General features: G+C 42.0%; 2 protein-coding genes across 4 annotated transcripts in view; one reads left to right on the forward strand and one right to left on the reverse strand.

Moving 5' to 3' along the window:
* The window catches only part of LOC113019455 (deleted in malignant brain tumors 1 protein-like), a 616212-nt gene that overhangs the window by 21701 nt on the left and 568985 nt on the right, over positions 1-25526 (reverse strand). The window lies entirely within an intron of this gene.
* Positions 373-14552, forward strand: ccdc171 (coiled-coil domain containing 171). Of its 3 annotated transcripts, none has more exons than XM_026163187.1 (24): positions 373-429; positions 1128-1278; positions 1921-2191; positions 2611-2761; positions 3126-3295; positions 3493-3639; positions 3719-3811; positions 4696-4856; positions 4991-5129; positions 5249-5452; positions 5531-5620; positions 6044-6214; positions 6483-6650; positions 8091-8258; positions 9364-9871; positions 11230-11346; positions 11446-11621; positions 11702-11836; positions 11903-12082; positions 12912-13057; positions 13135-13189; positions 13299-13430; positions 13574-13726; positions 13847-14552. In XM_026163187.1, exons 2-24 carry the CDS (start codon positions 1145-1147, stop codon positions 14093-14095), a joined length of 3918 nt encoding a protein of 1305 aa, XP_026018972.1. In that variant the 5' UTR covers positions 373-429; positions 1128-1144; the 3' UTR covers positions 14096-14552. The 3 variants fall into 3 exon arrangements, with proteins under 3 accessions (XP_026018972.1, XP_026018969.1, XP_026018971.1); XM_026163184.1 differs by having other exon boundaries at positions 381-663; XM_026163186.1 differs by having other exon boundaries at positions 381-663; positions 11473-11621.

Raw genomic sequence — 25526 nt, forward strand, 5'->3', positions numbered from 1 at the left:
CCCCAAGCTGTAGTTAAATAAACCACACACACGCAGGAGAACACTCAGCAAATTAATATATTTAAAGGTCAAGAGTTAAAAATAAATATGCTGAAGCTTACTCGCTTATATTGTGTGTTCTGAGGGGAATATTTGTAACTCTTTAATATAATGAAGTAACTCTTTAATATATATAATCATGTGAGTACTCTTTGATGTTCATCTAAAAATAACTAAATTATACCAAAATTACTAAATGTAATGAAATATAATTTAATCTGATAAACTGCTCTAAAATTGAGTGTAAGATAAATAAAATGCATTCAAAACAAATAAAAATAAATACGTATATAAAAAAACTTTAACCAGCCAATCCAGCGCTGATCCGGAAGCGACGTACTGACGCTAAAGATGGCGTCAGATTCAAACGGCTTCGGTTTTAGTGCGACAGTAAGTGTTAATAACAGTGTTTTAAACGTTTTCTTTCTAAATGTGTGCTTAGATAAGATGCCACTGAGCGTCGCATAATGATTAAACACGGGTTTGAAGCTTAAAAAACCCTCCAATGTTGGTTATTTATTAAGTAAGAGTATTTTTCGGGACTGTTTATCGTACGAGAACAAAGCTTCATTAACAAAACAATGGAGTTCGTCGCTGACTCGATAGATAGCAAGTGTCAGAGAGGTGAGTGAAAACTCAACAATTTGGTTAGGATGAAGACAGTATTTTAAATAATTCGGTACACATTTAAGCCAACAAAGACTTGTGTAAAATGACAAAAATCCCAACAGGAAACACCTGACAAGTATTTATAGCGCTTGAAGATATACGTAGAGATTTAAGTTATAAAATAGAAATCTTGCGGAAATACGGTTTTTTGGGGGGCTCTGTTACTGATGCCGAATTGATCACCTGGTCCGTTTATTCATCACTAGTCGTAACTGTTTTTGTAGAACTTGTACAAGCTTTATTATTTGTAGGCAATAATTAACTTAGACGATTTGTAAACAGAGCTCGCTGTAATTTCGTGTGCGTCTGCTGGCAGGGCAACAGCAGCGTCTGAGCAACCAAAAGAGTCTCCGGGGTCACAAAGAGGAAATCGGACAGCTTCAGGCGTGACAGTAACAGACATTTAAATGCAATTCCAGGTTCACTGAACTCAGATATGCAGACGGAAACAGCAAAGAGGAGGAGACAACCTGACCGAAGCGAGAGCGGGGAGAGGAGAGCAGAGCCGCGGGATATCGAAGAGAGACCCGCGGGCAGCAGAGCCCGAAGCTCCGGGGAGGACAAGGCAAGGTGGGTGCAGGCAAATTTTAAGACCTAGTTGGCCTTAAAAATGTAAACTTTGGATGATTGAAGAATTAAATGACTGTTTTTTCTTTAGTTTTAAGATTTAAACTAAAATAACAGCCAAAAAGGGAACAGTTTGAAGGGGGGGGGGGGTTAAAAGCATACTTCGACATATTTTTTAAAAAGATCTTAAAAAGGCTACTATATAAGAAGTTATAATTTTTACTTAAGATAACTCTTTATTGTCATTGCACAGTCATACATAGTACAATAGTACATTGGAAAACTGTCCCACGTACAACACAACACGACATTATAAATGTTGAAATTAGTCTTTTATGAATGGTATAAATGAGTCATAAAAATGTGGGGAAATGAGCTTTAGATTCTGTGAATTTTGAGATAAAAAGTCAGAAGATAAGGTGGAAATTAAACAAAAATGTCGATTTTTTTTTTTTTTTTTTTTGAAGAATCTGAAGAATCTGGACAGAAGGCTGATTAAAAACAATCTGCTCTTTGAAGGTGTTCACAGCATCAGCTAAATTTAAAAATTATTACATAAAAAAAATCACATTTCTGAGATTAAGTTAAGCTGTTATGTGGGTATTTAATAAAAAAAATTAAAAAATAGTTTCTTGCTTTCTTCAGGTCAAATTTGAGCTTTGACGCTCCGCAGCAGAAACAGAAGCAGGCAGTAGGAGACCGACGAAGAAGGGGGGCTGAGAGGAAAGGAGAGGAGGAAGAGGAGTGGGAAGAGAGAGGAAGAGGGAAAGACAGAAGCGGAGGACATGGGGGGAGGGGAGGGAGGAGGGTGGCGTCAGAAGGGCACGATGGGGGCGAGGACTGCAGGAGGCTCAGGTGGAGAGTCAACGATGTGGAGAAAGAGAAACTGCAGCTGAAGGCGAGCCACAACCAGGAGGTGAGCTACAGCCAATCATAACCTGCAGTTCCTCTAATGTCCACTTGAGGCTCCAGCAGCAAAATGTCCAACTTTAAACATGTTTACAGCCTGCTACAAAAACGGTTTGGCTCTCAAGAGCTAATTACCCCCTTCATGTCATCTAAACAGTCTAAACAGAGGTGAATCGTTTAATAAAGTCACCTGAAATTGTGACCAAAGATGAAAATCATAATTATGATTAAAAGATATGAAGGAGTGAGAAAGAAGGTTCAGAGTTTTGGCAAAAAAGTGCAAATAATGCATCGAAAATCCAAAATGTTCAAGATAGAAAGATAAAACTTTGGACAGAAATTAATAATTAGCAAATGATAAATAATCAGCTACAAAATAAATAATAATAATGTAAGTGTGTGTGTGTGGTTACTGTGGTGTTTAAGGTGTGTCGGCTGCAGGCAGAGCTGACCCGGCTCCGGTGTTCGGTGGAGCGCGGCGAGGCTCAGAGGGTGGAGCTTCAGTACCAACTGACTCTGAGCCGCAGAGATGCCGAGCGAATCACCGAGCTCAGCAGAGACAAACAGGCGCTCACAGGTACACGAATCCAACGCACCTTTCTGCTTCATGCTGCGTGCGATCCCCCGCAGGAGCAGGCTTCCCGAAATCGGCCAATTAGAATAAAGCTGGCAGTGTAGTTTAGTGCAACACATGATGTCACTTTAACAGAGCAGACTTTTAATAGTCCTTCCTTTTTGATTGTAGAGTGATCTGTGAAATGAAGTGCTACAAAGTTCTGTCCTTGTAGAGTTTTTCATGTCGACAAGTCAAAGAAATATAAGAACTCTTCATCTGTACTCAGGAAACCCTGTCCTCAGCAGAACCGCATCAATCCCTTGCTCTATAAACGTCGTGGCTTAGAGCACCGACAGCTCTGACAATGTTTGTGTTTGTGTGTTAGAGCGAGCGGCGCAGCTCCAGCAGGCGGTCGAGGAGCTGCAGAAAGCTCTGGACATCACGCGGCAGGCCAGCGAGGGAGACCGGCACGCTTCGCAGCGTGAGGTGGAGGAGCGAGATCGACTGATTCAGAGTTTCAGCTCTGAAAACCAGAGACTGCACCAACTGCTGAAGGTTAGAGTCACAACAGAAAAGAGCTCTGTGTTTAGTCTTCATGTGACAAAGAAAAACTCAGAAATGTAACTTAAACATGATTAAAACATTATGTCATTTACCAGCCTAATAATGGGCTGAAAAACAGATTGAATCCAGTATTTCTTCACCCTCAAACAAGTTTCTTGGGGTTTGGTTTGTGTCTTCTGGTCTGCAAGGATCAGGAGGTTGCTCTGGAGGAGTCAGAGACGAGGCTGGCCAAGGTGCAGACGGAGCGAGAGAAGGAGGCCGAGGTGAAAAGACGACGTGCCGACGAGCTAAAGCAGCTGATGGAGAGAGAGGAGAGGAGCCGCAGGGAGAAGGAGGTGAGGCCAGACCCTGTTCCTGTTTTTAACATTGGGTGGGAAACGGGAGGAAGAACAGATGTGTGTCTTCTCTCTCCAGCTGCTGGAGCAGAGGGTGAAGTCTCTTCAGTCGAACATCGAGGCAGAGCGAGGTGCTCACCTGGAGACAAAGTTCAACTCTGAGATCGTCCAGGTAGCAAACGCGCAGAGTCGGAGCTTTAACATATTCAATTAAAGCGCAGAGAGGTTTTCACTAACAGAGAAAACACATCAATAGTTTTTTAAACACCTTGGATCAGATAAAATCTCTGTGTGATCCACAACTCGAATCAAGGACCAGCTCGAGTTCAGAACCTGTGAAGCTGTTAAAAATGCAAACAAGGTGAACGCTTTGGTTTAAAACAACATCCCGGCTTCAAAGCAAGCACTTTGAGTCAAAGTTAGGCCCTTTGTAGTGCAATACGGTGTACATCAGTCAGCCATTTAACTTTGTCCCTTTTTCTGTCCATAATGCTCTTAAAGTGTTAGATCATAGAAAATCTTCAGGACTGATTTAATAGATCCTTACTTTTTGACGCTGGCAGCGCATTTTGTGGCAGAGCCTCCCACAACAAAGGAGGTGACCCAGCAGTTGTAACTAATTATAGACCAATATCTGATCTATCTGTGCTAGCCAAAGTTCTTAACCTTCTAAGACCCGAACTCTTCCACAGCATTTTTAATTTCTCTTTGATATTTGGGCTGATTGGGACCTGATGAATGTAAAAACAAAGAATTACCAGATTTGTTTTTTACTTGATTTTTGTTTCTAAGAAAAATGAGAGCCACATATGAGGACATTCGTTTAAAATTTTGATAGTACAGTAGCAGTATAATGTCCTCGTAGGTGGATATCAGGCCCCTGTAGAGCAAAATTGGGTATTTTGGTCTAAATAACACAAAATGTGATGTCCACATATGTGGACGCCAGGTCCTAGGAGGTTAAAATAAAAACGATTCACTAAAGGAACTCATAAAGAATCACTGAAGTATCAATGAAGTCTTATCAATATCTCTCCCTGTTCATGTAACCACCAGCTGCGTGTGCGGGACCTGGAGGCGGCGGTGGCGGTGGAGCGGTCCGGCCAGCAGGAGGCACAGAGCAGCCTGGAGCTGCTGAGAGCTCAGTTCAGAGAGGTGGAGAACGCTTACAGCCGGGAGAGAGAGAGGAGCAGCAGCACTGAGCGCGCTCTGGAGCGGTGAGGTCACTGCAGAAAATGCGGCTAAAAAAAATATATAAACTGTCATCTGATCTAATCAACCAATCACATCACTAAAGGCTGGATGTATTTTCTTTAGTTGTCTGTAATTGGGATTTCTAACATGTGCACAGGTTGCAGTTAGAGTACGAGCAGTGCAAGTCTGTCATGAGCGCTGCTTTGGAAACAGAGAGGAAGACGACCTACGACCTCTCAGAAAAACTTGAGGAGGAGGAACGACAGCATGCAAACACACACTCACTGCTGGAGCAGGTAAAACGTACACACACACACACACTTTAACTTGGTGTGTTCATGTTTGTGTGTCGTGTGCATGTCGCGCTACGATCATATCTGAATTCTTCTTGCTCATTTCTGTGAACTGTGTTTAGGCCGTTCAGAGGCAGTGCGACACAGAGGAGGCGTTTGTGACCTGTGTGAAACAGATCAGAGACGCTCTGCAGCAGCACACCAGCGAACCATCAGCGCAACCTGCAGAGGATGATGGGAAACAGAGTCTTCCTGCTGAAGTCCTGCAGCTGCTGAGGACCACGCTCAGCTCATACCAGCAGAGGCTGTTAGACGCTGACAGACAGGTACAGATTCCTCTCGTTTATTTCTGCGTTTCTTCTGGTGAATTGTGATTTTATTCCTCTGCTCTTCTTCTGTGGCAGCTCCAGGATCTGCTGCTGGTGTCGGAGAAGCTGCAGGAGGAGAACCAGACTCTTCAGCAGCTGACCTCAGATCAGAGGAGTCAGATTGATGTAAGTACAGGTCTTTATCCTAAATGGAATCCCAGACAACGATGGGACTAATGTGGACTGCCAGTGCTGGAAAAGTCAGGAGCACTGGATGAGTTTTCTTCTTTACATAACAAATAACGGTAAAAATAAATAAAAGTGCTCCTTGATAGACAGAATCCAGCATGTATATAAATCACATGACGTGATATAAGCAGACATAAGAGTGGAAACACCAAGTTTGCTTTTTTGGACAGATGGGACTAACACAAGTGTGTCTCTGTGAAGCAGGGACTGTTACTTTCAAAGGACGTTTATTTAAAGATTCTCAGTACGTTGCTGGAAGGTCAGGATCTCTGTGTAATCTGCAAAGACATTTTCTGGTTTGTTGGAAGGTGAGGACATTTTTATGTCTCAACCTGTTTTTCTCTCTCTTTTCTTCTCCAGGAGTCTCAGCAGGAGACGCTGAAACTGAAGGAGGAGGTGTCTCGCTTACGCCAGGAGAGCTCTGATTGGTCGACACAGAGTCAAAGCCAGGAGGCCGAGCTGCAGAGAGAGAGGGAGGAGAGGACAGCAGACGTCCAGGAGATAACTGAACACTACAAGAAAGAGTCGACGGTGCTGAATCGAGATTTTTAACATTTGTTATGATTCTGGTGCTGCATTAATCTGTCCGTTACTTTCAAACTATTTTTATCTTCTGTTGACTCAATTTAAATGAAAAAAGTGAAACGTTGTCAGTTAAACACTTGTGTTGTGTGTGTTGTGTGGCAGCAGAGTCACAGTTTGAGCCCGCTCTCTCAGCAGCATGATGTTATTATATCATTACAGCTGAGGCTTAAATGCATTACAGCCTCCTCATACTGAGCCTCTGTCTGTGTGTCAGGCCCATCTGTCCTTCCTCTACTGCCTCTACCAGCGCCTGCTGGCTGGCTGCGTCCTCCTCGATCAATCCCAGAGCATTCTGGGTAACTTCACCTGGAAGGAGCTGTGTGATGTCATCAGCGAGCAGGTGGACCAGCTGACCTCTGACCTCAAGAAAGCCAACAACAAGGTAAACCAAGCTGAATTCACCCACTGATACCCATCCTGTCTTCACCTCAAAAACATTTTTTACTTTCATATGAACACAATTTATAAAATAAATGTGTTTTATTTAATAAGACTTGAAACTAGAATCTGAAACCAGGATTAAGTGAAGTCCAGATGAGTCGCCCCCTGCTTGTCATTAGAAACAATCCAGGTTTCGTTTCAGGTGTTTTCTGTTCAGCTCTACTCTTCAGACCCCAAGAATAAAAGTATGATTGACTAATCACTGCAGCTCTGATGATTGTTCCTTTGGTACAGAGCCAATAAAATTTGTTGTTAGTGAGAACTTTGTTTGCCTTGACTAACTTCTTTCACAGCCAGATCTTAAGAAAAAAGGTAAATTGTTTAGGTGCAAGTGCCAAACCTGGTCAGCACAGGGTTATTTAAACTCTAGTTGCCCTTAAACGTGTTCACTCTGCTTTCATGAGTTACTCACCAGTATCTGTCAATCCCATTGCTTCACTGGTTTTCCTTGATGTTGAGAAAATACATCTCAGAGCCACTTTGTGTCACCAAGAGTCACCTGTAGATGCTGAATGTCATTGTCCTTCTATGGCAGGATGACAAGTTATAATTTGAAGTAGCCTAACAGTTGCATCAGTGACTGCATACAATCAGCAACTGGCTGTCAAATGAAACAAAGAAAGTACAATTCTACAAGATTTCAACGATGTTTAATTATTTATTATTGCGTTTTAATTATTTTTCACAAAGATGTAGTTTAAGGTTCGTCCTTTTTCTTTGTCCTTATTTACATTTTACAGTTTTACAGATTGAAATTACTGTGCTGTAAATACAAGAGAAGTTGCGCCAGGTTAATAAATCTAAAATCTAGTAATAGACCAGGGTCTGCCTAGTAGTGACGTAGTGTGTATGGTTTCTGGCTATCATGTCAGAGGGAATCAGTTCCTGTGTGGTCACAGCTGTAGATAACTTGCATTTAGATGTGTTTGCCTACTTGATAATATGTTAGTCAAAATATAGACAGTCTGAGTGTTGAATTTGAATCAATTGATATTTTGATGGTGAAAGAACTTTACTCGAATGCCAGTCAAATTTCTGTTTGTTTAAATGGGCTTCATCTGATAAAAGTGGCTTTATCTTGTTTAATGCTAGCAAACATGTTGATAAGCAATATAGGAGCGAGCCGGCTAACATTAGCTTCCTGACTATATGAATAAATTGGGGTCTTGTCCAGGACTGTGGCGTCATTCAGAGGCCTGAGACCCCCAGAGTATTTTCACAAACCGGTGAGGTGACACTGAGCTACAAGGTTTCACTTCCTGTACCTGCCAGCTGTGACACATCTGCAACAGTTTGCTGACAGACTGTGAACATTATATTTCCCATGTGGCTAAAATGTTGCCCCTCCCCCACCCTGTTTTTCTTTCCTCTCTCGCTGCAGATCGCCCACTTGCAGAGCGTGTGCGACAAGAAGAGTGTGTGTGTGCGCGAGCTGCAGCGGAATCAGGAGTGTGTGTTGTCCCGTCTGGAGGAGAGCGTGAGGAGGAGGGAGGAGGAGTGGAGCAGACAGCACACGCACACTGTGAGGGGGCTGCAGAGCGAGCTGCAGGTAACACTCACACACACACTCATCCCTGGGGTGTTTCAGCGCCTCGTGTACGTCAGTCACGTCGCCCTGCAGCGACAGAGGCACTGTGAGCTGAATCAGCAGGATGGAAGCAGAAAGATTTCAGTTATCAGTCCCTTTGGTCAGATTCTCCGAAGAGACGAGACGACAGATACAAAAATCATCTGTTCACTTCCAACTTTGTTGTCTCCGAAAGCATAAAATTCTCTGCAGCAACATTTACAACAACAGAAAAAGTTCACCGAAGAGTGAAGAGCAGAAAAAGGCAAAGCTTACCGGTAATAGGGATTTGTTACGAAGTTATTACAACCTTTGTGTCACTGAGCAGCGTCACACTTTACACGTTTTTTCTCATGAAAACGCAATAAATGCGAAAGCAGAGAAGAAAAGACATGTTAACACATTTCATGTTTAATGTAAAAGAAAATAAGTAGCTTTGTTTAACCGTGTAAACAACTGTCACCATTAAAAATACCGTGACACCCAGCATTAGGGCTGTTCGATATAACGATATATATCGGATGACGATATAAAAACATCTATCGTTTCATTTTACGCTATCGTTTGTTTCGTGGTGTCGCAAAATAAACTGTTTACGGCAATATTTTTTCATCGTTTTGATGGTCGCTGCAGTGGCTATATTAATTTCTTAAAGTTCTCTCTTTCTCTTATATGTAATATAACCACACTACAGACGGACAAGCGCCTGTTTTTATGCGTTGTCGTTAGCAACAACGACGGTAAAACCATAGTGTGGCTCCATCGTCTGGTTCAAAATAAACCGAATCACGTGAAAGAGAATGCAGAGAGTTTACGGATGAGAAGCAAAAAAGAGCCGCCAGGTGCTAAAAAATAAACCTTAGACTCAAACAGGCTTTTCCCCGCAGCACGCCGTGTAATAAATACTCACACTCCGTGTTAATACCAGATGTGCACAGTTACCTAAGATCTGAAAATGGCAGATTTTGTTTGTTTGTGTGTTTTTACGTTGGAGGCGGCATACACATCAGCTCCGCCCACTTCCTTCTCTTTGCTGAACCAGCGTGTTTCTGATTTTGGATGCTAACGCCTCCACGTTTTGTTCCAGCTCTGCCGCTCTCAGTGCGACTCTCTCCGTGATCGCACCTCCTCTCTGGAGCAACGCTGTTCCTCGCTGACCTCTGACCTCTCCCAGCTCAGAGGCCTCCTCTCTCGAAGCCGCAAGGAGTCCTCGTCCTTCTTCTTAGCCTGCGCCCTGCTGGGTGGAGCGCTGAGGCATGCTCACCACCGTCTGTGTGGGCTTTCTGAGCAGAAGAAATTCCTGTGCCGGCAGCTGGCAGAGCGGGAGCAGCTGGAGGAGGAGGTGAGGAGGCTGGTTGATGCTCTGGAAGGAGAGAAAGACCAAGAGAAGGAGGAAGAGAAGAAGAGAGAGAGGACGAGGAGGGCAACGAAGAGGTGGAGGAGGACTGTGTGCGCTGTGCTGGCAGTGAGGAGGTGGTGTTCGCTGGCCAGGAACACGACAGTGTTGCTTCGTCTGGAGAGAGGAGGCGGAGCTCCAGCTGTCTGCGTCTGTGGAGGGGCGGATACGGCGACACAGAAGGGTCGAGACACAGCAGGTACACACACCTCCACAAACAAGAAAGGAAACACTTTCAGTGTGTTTGTAGCAGCTCAAGGAAACACCGTCTTCAGAAGGTAACACACTGATGTTAGAGAGGCACACACAGACTGTGCTGCACTGCTGTGTGTCACTGACGTTGTGCAGCAGCTGAGAGAGCAGCGTAAATACTGTGTATCTGAGTGTCAGTGTAATGACAAGCTACCAGACTCACATACATGCTGTGGAGCTGCGGTCCTGTGAAAAACAGTTCAGCCCACGATTCAGTCGCTTGTGGAACGATCTTTAGCAGCAAGAAGTTGAAGTCATCACTTCCTGTATGACTATCGATCTCTCACATCTCTGTGGAGGAAATTTGTCCCACTCTGCTTCACAGCATTGCTTCAGATGATTGAGGTTTGTGCACAGATCTCTTAAAGTCCTTCCACAGCATTTCAATCAAGTTGAAGTGTGGACTTGGTTAATTTGGTGGGATCGTCGTCCTGTCGTATGACCTGGTTTCAGCCAAGCTTTAGCTGTCGGATGCATCTCCTCACATTTGAATCTTAAATAACAAACAGACAGTTGGTATGAGGTGTTTAGTTTTCTCCAAACATGGTGTTGGGCATTATGGACAAACATCTCTGCTTTGCTCTCATGTGCCCATCGGTCACATCGTTCCAGAAGTCTTACGGTTTCTTCAGATGCAATTAAACCATGCTACCTTATTTAAGAGTGAAGAGGCAGGGTCTTGAAATACCCAACAAGCCACACTTGTTCTGTTGTTTTCTAATTGTACCGTCGAGAACTCGAGCATTTAGCGTGCTAACTGAGGACCGTAGAGCCTCAAATTACACTCCGAGTGAATTTGCGGGGAGGTCCACTGCAGCAGCAGCAGGAAGTTTGGCAGCAGCCTCCAATGTTTTCCATGTGGGATTAATCTGTTCTGACTGTAGAGGTGGAGTTCAGATTGTTTAACAATGGCTTTCTCCTGCTGTCATAGAGGCGCTCACACATGATCGTGAGTTTAATTGAGTGCTTTTGATTATCAGCACGTGGCTGCTGCTTAGCCTCTGAATTCCTGTGGGCGCAGTAAGGGTGGACTTAGTTTTTCACACGTCACTCCTGGATTTAGACGCCATTTTTAAAAAGTAAATAATGACACAGTGTGATATGTTGTGTTTTGTAGTTGGTTTGGGATTTCCCAAATTTTAAGATTGAAGGATTTTCATGTCCTGATTTATAAAACCTTAGAGTTTTGGCACAGTTAGTTCATTGGCAGACATTAATAAGTGTTTCATTCATGATAAATGTTTGGTGGAGTGTGTTTAAAAAAACAAAAGGAAACTGAGAAACTTTTCTTTTTTTTAAATTTAGACAAAAAGCTGACTGACGGTCGTGAAGGTCTTTGTGCTCGTTTGTTTGGATCTAAACGTCTCTCATCCACCATCCTGACCTCCATGTCTGACCTGCAGGAGGCTCTGGGAGACTCTGGTAACCACAAACACACACACACAAACAAACACACACACGCACACACACACACACACACACACAGACCTCAAAAAAATCTTGTTTCTTTTGTTTCTCGAGATTCGTCCCCTCCACTCTTGCTCTCAGTGGCTTGCGCAGGCTTGTCCCGCCTCCTTGATCTCCTCCTCGACCAATCAGAGTCCAGCCTATCATCCTGTGGCGTGAAGGAGGAGACACTGAGCAGCCGAATGAGGCTCGGTCTGAGTAGCCTGACGTCTTTGCAGTCTGACACAAAGGTCGCTAAACACAAAAGAAACTCAATTTTATCTGAGAAACTGTCTCCCTCTGCTGACCTTTGACCTCTGTGCGCCAGCAGAGTTTGGTGTCGGTCCTCCAGCAGCATTTCCTGGTCTTCAGCCAGCGGCTGCATTCGGCAGAGGTGGAGAGGCGGAGCCTGCGGCTGGAGGTGGCCAATCTGAGGAAAGGACTCCGGAAGGAGACGAGCAGAATGGTGAGGCAAAACACACACACACCTGCATGCTAAACACCTTCATGACGTACGTGTGTGTGTGTTCAGGTACCAGACGAGCGTTTCCAGAGTGTGTGCGTGGAGCTCCGTCAGGCTCTGAGCAGAGAGCAGGAGGCTCAGATGCTGATCCAGGAACAGTCCAACCAGCTGCACACGCTGCAGCGGCAAGTCGACGAAAATGCTGCCGAGCAAGCTGAAACACAGCGCACACTGAGACAGACCACACAGGTACGCCACACACAAATATTCACTCTGCTCTTTTTGAACATCAACAAGTGTGTTACTTGCAGCAGGTGGGATTAGGCCACGCCCACACAGAATCTGACTCGACCTGGGTTTGATGGACGCTCTATTGAGAACATGTTCACCACTTTGCCTTCTGTCAAACAGCCCTTTCTACAGTAAGCAGGAAGTCACCCAAATTGCTGTCCACCAGACTCCATTCATAAAAACAGTAATTTTACCTCATAGAACACAGAACTGTCTCCTGCTGCTTCGATTGATCAGGCAAGTTTGCCCTGTTACGTGACTTTGGTGTTTTGATCCTTTGGTTCAGACACAAACTAGAAAAGTCTGACCGCAGCCCCGTCATCCTATCAGAGAAAAGTTAAAGTTTAGTTAGTGGAGTTTGGTGGAAAACAATTCATCATCTGTTTCCACAAATAGGTGGGTAGATAAAGCTTTAAACACATTTCAAAACCAATGTAAGAACTGGGTGAACTGGAACTTAGAAAGTGAGACGCTCTCTCTGATGCTATCATGTTTAATGTCAAACTGCACGGATTTTAAATATACAAAAAGGTACAAATCAAAAATCTAGCATTAATATTCTACATTAATAACCAACAGGAGGAGCAAGCCCCGCTCCTTGCTGTTACCTTACGAGAACCTAGAGTTGTTTACTGTGAGCTGTTTAATGGTGATGTTGTCAATAATTTACCTTCACAGTTAATGTGGAAAAGATGCCTGCAAGCCTGCACAGTGGACACCTTAGCCCTGGTGCAGTGATGGTTACTTTCAGGTAACTCTAGGTCTCTCTCTCTCTCTCTCTCACCAGGTGCTGTCAGAGGCTCGGCAGGAGGTGAATCGGAAAGAGCGCTCACTGAGGATTCTGGGTAAGCACCTATCAGGGATTCAGAAGGGGAAGAAGCAGGTGGAGGAGAGGCTGCAGCGAGCTGAGGAAGAGCTGAGCGATGCCAGCAGGTAGCGGGCCTTCTTTCCCTCCGCCCAGAAGTTTGTTTACTGTGAGATTGTTGGTTGTTGACGTTGTTGTTTCTCAGACGTCGGGATGGTGTGGTCAGCTGCATGAAGGCTGCAGAGGCGAGTTGCAAGCAGGTGAACACATGCGCACAAACACACACACACAGTGAGGTGACCTCACTTTGACTGCTGAAAACTCACTCTGGGCCTCACAGTTGTTGAAACAATGCAGTGTGCTCTTCAGTTCAGGGACAGTCTCATCCAATCACAACACTCTCTGAAGGCCAAGCCCCGCCCCTTGCTGTTACCCCACGAGAACCTAGAGTTGAGTGGAGCAGAGAGCATCATGGGAGCTCCTGAGGCGACAGCGTGCCAGGTAGCAGAGCGAGGAAGGAAGTGTCTTTCTTTTCTTATGTTCTCCCTTCTTTTTTCTTCCTTCCTTCTACACCTTTCTCTCCTCTTTAGCCTCCACCCTTCGCCGTTCTCAGTTCATCCCTTCATGTTTCTCTTCCTGTGCAGAGTTTTCTCTCCGCCGTCTCTCAGCTCTGCCACACCTGCAGCTCCAGGATTGATTGGCTTGAGCAGGAAGTCTCTGCCCACCGCAGTCATGTGACAGCACTGCGTAGCGAGCTGCAGGATGCCTGTCTCCGTGACAACTTGGCCTTTGTTCCTGTAAGACTCCCTCTCCTTTAAATACTGGTCTCTATAAGCCTCTATCTTTAGTGTAATGAATTATTTTTATACATGCAACAATTCCTGTTTACAATAAATATTACCTTTGTTTCTCTTCAGGTGTCTGATTTCACAGAAACCTTTCCTGTCGCTGACTTGGAAATACCTCAAGCTGTTCCCCTCTGTGATTTGTCAAAGAACCCGATGATCACTGTAAACCACTCCCCCTCTAAGGTAAACCCCACCCCTCCATCAAAAGCAAGTTCCTCCCCTACATCGGCTTCTTGCAAAGTCACCGTGGGTCAAACGAAGTTGAAGAAAGCCACAAAAAAAACCAGAGGTCACGTGAAGAGCGGAGGGCGGAAATGATCACATATATAATGATACAAACCACAGAAGAAGAAACACTTTTTTGAAGTTGTGGAGGCATTCTGATTTTAGAAACTTCTCCTTCAAATAACCAAAACTTTATTCATCTGCAGTAGCGGGCAAACATGCTCTCTCCACAGCTGTCTGGTGACAGACGCCTGAAGGCCAGATGGTCGAGCGTTACGACGGCGACTCGGTGACGGATCAGCAGCTGCCGCTGCCACCAGAGCTGCTGTCACTCAGACGCTACTGCTCGTGTGCTGTGGCCGAGTGCGTTCTCAAAGGATTCATGTGAAAGAAAACATCACAGTCGGTTTTACTCAGTTACCTCACTGCAGATTTTCTGTTCGTGTTACTTTTTCGCTCTCGTGTGAGCTGAAATTTTGTTTGTTTGCACACAGAACTCACGAGCAGATACATGTCCAGCTAAAGCAGAAAAACTAAAGAAATATAAATGTATGTTTTTTTGTTTATTGTATTTGTTTTTACTTATTTATTGTCAGATTTTCACTGTTAGGAATTAAAAATTAAAAATAAAACACTAAGGAGTGACGGCAGCATTTTCATTTTACTAATCTGTAAGTAACTGAACACAGCAAATAATTTTTAAAGGAGCAAAATGATCACAAACAAAAAAATAACCCCAAATAATCTCTAAGGACACAGGACATCATCACAGACACAAAATGAGTCCTTAAGAGGAAAAAGTAGAAAACAAATGACTTAAAGGAAAATTAAAATTATACAATTAAATAAATAAACTAAGCAAAAAAAAAAAAATCTCAGGAACACTGAATGACCACTAAGTTTAAACATACATGACCTCAGAGAGAAACAAATTCCTCCAAACAAAATATTGCAAAAATAAAAAACATTAAAGATCAAAACTGAAGTTGTGAAAACAAAAGTTTTCAGCAGGAAAAGCAATCAAGACAAACATTTCATAACTACTGCATCAGCACAATAACTCTGTGTGTGTGTGAAGCCTCAGGCGGTGTGTGCTTCTTTTTTTTATTTGGCATTACCATGAGACGGCCAAAGAAATGTCCTCGGGCTCTGAGTGTGTGACGTCTTTACAAAGCGACTTAAGCGGCTGACACACAGAGAGCCGCGCTGATTCAGCTGAACGCGACTCTCTTTCCTCTGGAGGGGTTCGTCGTTTTTTTTTTCTCTGTCTCTGAGGAGTCCCTTTGAGCTCCCCCTCCTGTCTTACACTCTTCCTTTCATACTTATATCCAACTTATATTCTCTGCTTTTTACTGTTGTCTTGGGTTCTTCTTTGCACTTAAAGAGAAACAAAATGAACTCAAACAGAAAAGAAAAAATACACATAAGTGCCACTCAGTCCTAATGAAACTTCAGCTCTTATCAATACAAAGACCGTTTTCAGTGGGCGTAACATGACCTGCTCACCTGCTCTCACCTTTTCAGTTATGAGTCCTGGTGGCCAGTCCTTCCCAGCTTACTTTTTTTAGAGTATTTATTTGTCACAGATTACACAGTTTTAGTTTTATTTAGCATGCAAGCTTTAAAGTCTCTATCAAAGAAACTGCTGGTGTGCACAGAAAGCTTTTTCCTTGACAGTCACTGGAATCGGGTAAAAGCTGTCTCCCTCCTTCAGCTGTTGACTCCTCTGTCATTTGCTTTGAAAGGAGTGGGTAGCTTAGCTTAGCATCACAGAGAGGACAGCTGGGTTAGTGTTTTCCACCAATAGAAAAGTGACAGGTTCATTGAACAGGAGGCAGCGGTCAGAGTTTGTCCCGCTCTCAAACGACAGATTAAGTTTAATTCCTGATGAAGCAGCAGCTTCTCTCATAGAAAACCAGATTCAAATGACAAATCTGAGGAGCTGTGAATTCCCTCAGAGGATAAAAAATGTAATCCAGAAACAAAGATAAGCTCCGGCATGCAGCGACACAACAGGATCGCCAGCTTTAACCGCTTCGACTCGTGCCACAGTGACCAGCAGCTGCACTCGAGGCTGCTTATCTCAGCGTTTCCCAGAAAATTACATACAAACACAATGTCTCCTGTGACTGTTAGAATCTGTGAAGTAAAAGTATTTCCACTGGGGACGAAAACCTGATAGTATCCATCCACAATATTGGCTCTTCTCGTAGTTAAAGCCTTTGCTTTAAAATGTCACAGTCTACAAAGGAAGGATGTGACGGAGTGGCCATATGTCAATAACAGAACACTAACCTCCATGGAATAATATCCAGGAGGTTTTCAATGAAGCAAAATGTTTCTGCGCTTTTTATTTGTAATTCTTAAACCTCTACAGAGTTCAGGCAAATTTGTTAAGGACTACTTTCATGTTTAAATGCATGAAATATAGCAGAATTTACTGTGTATGAGATCAGGAACTTCAAAAACTAAACAAACTGACAAACTTTATCTTTACAGTCAGTTTGAGACATTTGCAGGTGTGAAGATCTGAAAGGGGAAAATTGTTTTGGCTCAATGGTAGTCCAGAGAGTCAAAGGCAAATCAGAAGGTGCACCTTGATGGTATATTAAAGAATTATCTGAGAACCCCAGGCCTATAATGGTTAGTAGTGTTTCAATGGTGTTTGATGGACTATGAGTCCAAGTGCTTGGGTATATTGTTCATGGTGATCTGGATATTTGTTGAGTAAGTAACTGGTTTGCAGTTTTGAGGTTCAAATATTACAAGTTCGTTCTGATTGTGTTTGTTCTTTGGTCGTGGAAATTTGGTTCTGGAAGGTTATACCATTTCTCTCTTTAGAGAGTGCCAAAATCGAAGCCCTTAGTATTCAAGAGAACACTAGAACTGTGTGGTAATTACCTTCTCAAATGGTTTAAATCATCTGTAAAACTGTCCAGTTTTTCTTCTTAACCATAGTCGTTCCTCTGAAACTTGTTAAAGATCAGTAAATACAGCTACTTCATTTGCAGGATGACTTTAGGATTGCAAACCTGCCGTTTGCAGATGGGTGGAGTATCGTTACCCATCGGCAGCCACATTAAAGTATTGATAATAAGCCCTGACTTGTTTCATGTGATGAATCGGCCTCTGCTCTGAAGTCTGATGTGACACCGCGAAATGTCAAACAGCAACTTAATCCCATGTTATCCTTTCACACACATGACAGACGTTAATCCACAGCGCGATCCTCAAACTGTAACAGGATTAAAGACCTGAAAGAGCCGCCTTTTCATGGGTTTGTTTTTCTATCAACATCATAGGAACTTTCTTCCAAGTTTGAGCCTCCTGTTCATTAAATAATAATACGACTAAAGGCTGGAACACTGAAAGAAAACAAAACATCAGTACAAAAAGAATGAATTAAAAGGTGTCAGCGTCCTGTTTCTGTTCTCGATCTCCCATATGAATACTCCACAAACTTTTCTTCTCCATCTCCGAGTCCTCCCAGCATGCTGTCCTAGTTCCACCTGTGACAGCGCACACATTTCATTTAAGCCCACACTTAAACACACACTTTCCCAGCAGTGACTGCATTGCTGCCAAGTTGGACTCGCTACAAAGAGAAACCCTCTCACTCTCCAGAGCAATGACACAGATACAAAGGGGGTGGGATAAGGGACTGCAAAGAGTGGGGGAGGAACGAAGATGGAAAGAGAGGACACACTCAGGCACTCAACATGTCCTGTTAAATATATGTTTACCACAAAACACACACAGAGTCTTTAGTGTCATGTAAAATTCACCTCTGGAGCCCGCTGAACTCAACGTTTGAGGTGACAAATGGCAGAAAAGTGACAGACGGGGAAAAGCCATGCTGGAAGCAGAGCAAATTTTTAATGTATTAGCTGTTTAAATGGAGATCAGGAATACTAAACCCAAACATGTGCAGGGGGCCTGAGGAAAGAGCTAGTTTGAATAAACTCTTTAGAACAACTGAAAGTCAGGTTGGATCACACCAAGGGGCCACACATTCTTCATTCCTGTTTAGATCATTTGAATTGAGTTTGAAGCAGAATGTCAACTTCGTCATGCATTTGCATCGTCTCAGAATCACGTGTTTAGAGATGAATTGATCTAAAGTAATCAATAAAGTTGGGACACTGTGTAAAATGTGAATTAAAAAAACCAAAACCAATTTGGGTGGCTGTAGCTCAGGTGGCAGAGCAGGTGGTTCGATCCCAGGCTGCCTCCTGGCTGCATGCCGAATATCCTTGGGCAAAATACTAACCCCATGTTTGCCTACTGGTGGTGGTCAGAGGGCCCGGTGGCGCCAGTGTCCGGCAGCCTCACCTCTGTCAGTGCGCCCCAGGGTGGCTGTGGCTACAACGTCGCTTGCCATTGCCAATGTGTGTGTGTGAATGACTGAATGTAGCGTAAAGCGCTTTGGGGTCCTTAGGGACTGAGTAAAGCGCTATACAAATACAGGCCATCTTAGTGCAGCGTATACAAATGCCGGCCAATTTCCAATAATCTCATAAACCCACATTTTATTCACAATAGAATCCATGAAACATTTTAAATGTTTAAACTAAGAAAATGAGCCTTTTAAAGAAAAATATTAGTTCATTTTGACTTTGATGGCAGCAACACATCTCAAACAAGTTAGGAGGACATGGCAACAAAAAGCTGTAAAAGCAACATTTGCAACTACCAAAAAGTTCATTCACAAAAGCACCTAAAGTATTTTTAAACACCTTGAGTTAAAGTGTTGTTTCAAACATACTTTAATGTTAAAGTGTCGGAGAGCCAGTGTAACCTGGTTCACTGAGTTTCCTGTAGACTGAGCCAAGAGTACAGGACCAGGACTTACAAACACACATCAGGACGAGGAGAAAGAGGGGGTGGTCCGCTGCTGTGTTTCAAACACCACCCCTCAGAGAGGTTCTGCTCAGGAAGTATGTCAGGGAGCGGCAATGATCACGCGCTAACGGGGAGTTATCGTCTGATATTTTAATTAGTACGACATCAAAACGGGAAAGAGGTCCATTGGATCCCAGCAGACAGACAGCCTGTCCAACAGCCCTACCTTCACTGTATGCGGGTGCCTCCACCTCACAGCAACAATACAAGATACTTTTCAGGTCGTTTCAGTTCCCATGAGGAACAACTGTGAAGTCTCTCTGCTTCTGGTATGACTGTTTTTTTTCTTCTGCTGATCTCGGTGTGAAGGACTGAACTGAACTCTGGTCTACTGGATTATTTTAATTCACAGCTTAATTTAAAATTTTCTTTTTGTCCTAAATCTGCATAATGGGTTCTTAATCAAGCCTAAATAAATGTTCTAATTAAAGGTTTTTAAAAACATTAAAAGTACTTTGTTTAGGATTTGGGTGGTAACATCAATTACACTAGTTTTATTCTAACACCAATAAATACATTGACATATTTCATCAGTCATCTTATTTTATGTCTTATGAAATAGTTAATTCCATCTCTCTTTGGTCTTAAGATTAATTTAAAAAAGGCTCCAAGAAAGAATTAAATGTGTAGTGAACAAACGTGAACAAAAATATATGCAGATCACTTTAAAAAAAATAAAAATAAAATCTTGAGCAGTAACTATCCAAAACAAGTCTCAGATTATTCAACTTCTGGATGTGACCCAAAGTATTTAGATATGGAAAGTTACAGCGCTCAACAGAGGAAAGTATTTAAAAATTTTAGTTATTTTAAAGATCTATACAGAGATAAGATTATTGAGAAACGCACAGAGAAAGGTAATAACTAAACTTAGTCCTTAACAAGAGAAAATTACATATTTGTGCAGCAGAAACATTTATTATTATCTCCCAATGCCTCAGATTTAGCTGACGATCAGATCAGATTCTTTAAAAAGAAAAACACTTTAACTTCCTTTAGTTGGAACAGTGTGACATTTCTTTCTTTCTTTTTATTCACAAGAGAACTTGACTGCTTCATTAAAGCTCTGAGAGAACAAAACTCTCAGGACGATATAATCAATTTAACCTTGTTGCTGTTTCTAACTGCAGGGCAGAAGTCCCACTGTCACCCTGATTCAATCTGACCCTCGGGTGGGGAACCTTCCTCCCTGGGGGAAGCTGTTTCTCAGGGGACACAGATGCTGATGGACACACCAAGGGCAGCCTTATTTATTTAGTAGTCTTAGAGCGGTGTCTCTCACATTAGATGACCTGTGAAAGAAACAAAGTAATAATCAGTTTTTAAATCTGCAACCAGGACTATGGCTAAAAGAAGGTGGAAACAATTTTCGATTTAACAGATAAAACATTTTAATTGATTTTTAGATTTCTGGGCAAGCACTACATGGCTTGCTTATCCTTTCTAAATGCACATACTGTTGTGTACTTTATTCTCTTTTTGACTAGCTTCTGAGTTTCTTTGCAATTAATTTTTTTTGTTTGTTTTGCACATGCAGAAATATACAGGGTGGGCCATTTATATGGATACACCGTAATAACATGGGAATGGTTGGTGATATTAAAGTCCTGTTTGTGGCACATTAGTATATGTGAGGGGGCAAACTCCTCAAGATGGGTGGTGGCCATGGTGGCCATTTAGAAGTCGGCCATCTTGGGTACAACTTTTGTTTTTTCAATAGGAAGAGGGCCATGTAACACATCAAACTTATTGGTAATGTCACAAGAAAAACAATGGTGTGCTTGGTTTCAACGTAACTTTATTCTTTCATGAGTTATTTACAAGTTTCTCTTTGTTCACAGCCATTGACATGTCGAAGAGGTTAACACGTGAGGAGCGGATCGAAATTGTGTCGATATCTGGTGAACGCAGTAACCGGGTCATTGCAGCAGATTTCAATGCAAGACACCCTACGAGACCACCCATCTCCCATGCTACAGTTAGCAAACTGCTTGCTAAGTTTCGTGAAACTGGTTCAATGTTGGATTTGCCAAAATGTGGACGCAAGAAAACTGTCACTAATGAAGAAACATCAGTGGCTGTCCTAGCTTAATTCAGCAAGAGCCCACAGCGTAGCACTCGCCGCATGTCACTGGAGAGTGGCATTAGTCGAACATCCCTTCGGCGGATATTAGCTACTCACAAATGGCACCGTTACAAACTCCAGCTACTGCAGCATCTCAACGAGGATGACCCAGATCGGCACAGAATCTGCAGAATGGGCAAAACAAAACTTGGAACAGGACCCTCAGTTCACGCAGAAGATTTTGTTCAGTGATGAGGCAAACTTTTATGTGAATGGTGAAGTTAACAAACAAAACCACCGCTATTGGTCTGACACTAACCCACATGGACGGATCCCTCCAAGACTGTTGGAACAACAAAAGTGATGGTTTGGTGTGGTATATGGGATACAACGATAGTGGATCCATTCTTCATCAATGGTAACCTCAAGGCCACTGGATATTTGAAATTGCTACATGATGATGCGTTTCCCTCTTTATGCACTGAAGCTGGCACGTTCCCTGAGTTTTTCCAGCAAGATGGTGCACCGCCACATTATGGGTGCCAGGTCTGAGCATTCCTAGATGAACAGTTTCCTGGAAAGTGGATTGGTCGTCGTGGGCCAGTTGAATGGCCCCCAAGGTCTCCCGATCTGACCCCCTTAGACTTTTATCTTTGGGGTCATCTGAAGGCAATTGTCTATGGTGTGAAGATACGAGATGTGCAGCACCTGAAACTACGGATACTGGATGCCTGTGCTGGCATTTCTCCTGCGGTGTTGCTATCAGTGTGTGAAGAGTGGGAGAAGAGGGTTGCATTGACAACCCAACACAATGGGCAGCACATTGAACACATTTTATAAGTGGTCAGAAACTTGTAAATAACTCATGAAAGAATAAAGTTACGTTGAAACCAAGCACACCATTGTTTTTCTTGTGACATTACCAATAAGTTTGATGTGTCACATGGCCCTCTTCTACGGTGGCCCTGAGAAGCCAAACGGACTGCAACTTCAGAAAACACTTGCAAAAAGAAAAATGCTGCAAAAAGAAAAACACTTGCAAAAATCATTTTCTGATGTGACGGAGGTATTTTAACATGTGCTAGATGATGCTCAGGATGTTTGATGAGGCTGTGGTGGTGCAGCAGATAACAACAGACTAATTAAACTGATCCCCAACGCCAGTAATGCACCAGGTTTCAGAAAGGAGGAAGCTGTCCAAGCGTCAGTCAGTAGATACTGTTTCATATTCTCTTAAAATCATGCTGGACAGCCACAGAAGCGCATTCAGTAAAAGACTCAATCAACATCATGTGATGCATCACAAAATATCACAGGAAATTATTCCCACCTGTGAGTATCAAAGTTTAACTCCTCCTTGTGACATCTGGATTGTTTTCACTTGTAACATTTTGTAAATACTGTTGGGTTTTTTTTTAACTTTGAAATATTTCATTTCCATTTGGCCCTATTTTTTTTATATATGACTTACATTATTTTACAAAAATGTCAGATGATTCAATAAACACAATAATTTCAATAAATTTGGCAACTATATCATGATTTGGGCTTTAAAGGGCTGAGTGTCTGTAATAATACAATTTCTCCTTGGATTAATTAATTATTATGATTCTGATTATCCATACCAAATTTGTTTAATTTTTGTATTTGAAACTTCTAACCTCTGTTTTTGTGGTGGGGATGCTGGGTGTGTGGCTTACAGGTTTTCAACAAAAAAACAACAACACATGATTGTTATTATTATTTGCTTATTTCAGATAGTTTTCCAACTTCTGTTTTGAAAAGCATCAGAAACATGAAACTACCATCAGCATCATTGCCATTATTATAATCATGATATTCTGTCAGGGTGGGAGACAAAGAACAAAAGGGCCCAATCACATCCAGTGAGTGTAGCTAGAGGGTGGAGTCAAAGGATGGAGCGCCCTAAAAAGGAAAATAAATACATGAGGGAGAGAGAAAAGTGGAGTTTTGTACTGGAGAGATAGAAAGAAATGAGAAGACAGAGTGAGTAGGAGGAGGAGGGAAAGACGGAAAAAAGAAATGAAGAAATAAAAAGACAAGAAGAACCACAAGGAAAGGAAAATAAAAACCAAGAATCCTAATAAAAAAGGAAAAGGTTCAAAATAGAAAGAAGAGCTTTTTTTGTTCATCAGTGGAGAATTTAACATCGGCAAAAAAGGTCAGTATGTCTTTTTTTTTATATAATATAAACATTCTAATAACTTTAAACCATGAAGAAAGAACATCTAAATATTAATTTCACTAAATTTTCAAGAAAATATACAGTGTCTATATCAGGGAAAAAATTATATCTCAAATATATAAAAACGATTTCACTCAACAATAATAAAAAAAAATCTGATTTGTTAAACAAGAAAGTTGGAAACACACTAAATTAAATGAATTTAAATGAGCATAAAATAGAAATATTTTTTAAAACAGATTGTTTAACATCATTTAAAATTATATTAAGTATATAACAAAATAAAATATATAATAAGTCTGACCATTTCTGAGAAAGAAGGAAAAGAAATTGTACATTAATGATTAATAAGAATATAATAATAATAAAGATATTAATATATAATGCTATATAATATTATATATTATGTTAAAACAGTACTTCATATGAATCTTAATAAGTTGTGATCAACACCCAGTTATCAAAAAGGAATTTCACTAACTGATTATCATTAATCACACTCACAATTACTCCCAACTGCATTGGTACTTAAAACAGTGGTAAATCATGTCTGCAAAAAAGAAGTCATCAGCACATTTATGATAAATATTCATAAAAGTTTTAAATAATCACAGTGACCAGTCAGATAGAGGTTACGTTGTATTTGACCAATCAGAGGCCTGAGCTGATGTTTCTGTTCTGACTGCAGGACCGAGACGTGAGGATGACTCCAGACCCAGAGGAGGTACCGACTCTGTTAATGAGGCAAACACGTTTGTGTTTTATTACAAATATGTCAAAGTGGAAAATGCAAATGTTTAAGTCTCAAATGTGTCGTGCTTCGGCAGTCCATCAGGTGCACTTTATCCTGCTGCAGCTGCGTGTGTTTCAGACCAGGAAGTGTACAGCTCAGGTCATGTGATTGCTGTGGACACGGCTGGGTGGCACATGGTAATACCATGGATACACATTTTATATTACACTGTTACATACACTGTTTGTATTTGAGAGGACAGTAACATTAGCCTTAATGATTATTGATAATAAAAAACTGTCTCCATAATATAGGTGACAGGTTAATGTCCCCGTGATGCAGGTATTCGAATAGATGTGTGTATTGCAAAGTCCTGGAGACTGAAAAAAAATGTTTATATAGGTTTAATAAAATTTGAGTCCCCAAATGGCAATATTTAATTAAACTGTGTTAAATAAATTTCAATAAATAAAACTGTGCTTTTTGATATGTAAAACAGAGGTCATGTGTCTGACGAAGCTAAGTATTGAGTCAGAGTCGGCTTCTTTTTGTAATGTGAAGTCGTGGAAAACAAACTTCTTGACAAAATGTCAGTAGTCATGTTAGCTCTCAGAGTGCAGATGTGTGCTGTCACTATGGTGACATGGAGTCAGGTGTCGCTGTCATCACATCAGTGTGAGCATCTGGAGTAAGCATCTGTACACTCGCACACACAAATGTTGCAGTGTGTAGATGGTAAACACACATCTGTTGCTTTGACAAACAGGTGAGTCGTACCTGTGGCTGGCCTTCAGAGGCATCTTATCACTGTTGACCTTTTTGTATATTTTTTAATCACCAGATTATCACTGATGTAACTCATTTTTCATTTGTATAAATACAAAACTTGGAAACTGTATTTGCCCCTTCAGCACTGGAGAAGCTCCAGGCCCAGCCTCCCTCCAGCTGTGGTCCAGTGGAGGTGGCTCTTCCTGGGGTGGTGTTCGACCTGAGCTCCCTGGTCTTGTACGGAGCTCAGGCCATTCCTGTTCGTCTCAAGATATTGCTGGACCGCCTCTACAGCATCCTGACCCCAGAGCAGGTAAGTAAGTGCACCTCTGTGATTGGTAGTAATGCAGAGAAGCCGTTTGAATTTGCTTTTTCTCTTTTCCAGGTCGGACACATACTTCACACTTTGGGCTGGAATTTGGGGGATTATGTTAGAGGCTACATGCTGCAGGTAAACTACTCACAGTAGTGACTGAGTGAATATGAACATCTAATGTCTGACATTAAAATAACCTGTACTTTGTGATACCATATGAAGAAGTAACAGCTAAAACTAATATAAGATTAACATTAAATCATTACAAATTAATTGTAAACCAGCAAGCATGAGTATATTCTTTACCTTTTGGTTTTTAAGTTAAGGATTCTCAAAATTGAGTTTGTAGTTTGGGGGCATTCAAAAAGCACCAATTAGATGTAAGCATTTACTAAACCCAGGTAAGAAGAAGTACACACCTTTCACCAGATCCCAGAGGAAAAATCAAACAAGAATTGCTTTTATAACTGTGGCTCGGATTAAAAGGTGGATGATATTTAGAAACTAATGAGAAAACTAAAACTTGAATTTCTG

Source organism: Astatotilapia calliptera, chromosome 3 (assembly GCF_900246225.1).
Source record: "Astatotilapia calliptera chromosome 3, fAstCal1.2, whole genome shotgun sequence".
In the NCBI taxonomy this organism is placed as follows: Eukaryota; Metazoa; Chordata; class Actinopteri; order Cichliformes; family Cichlidae; genus Astatotilapia; species Astatotilapia calliptera.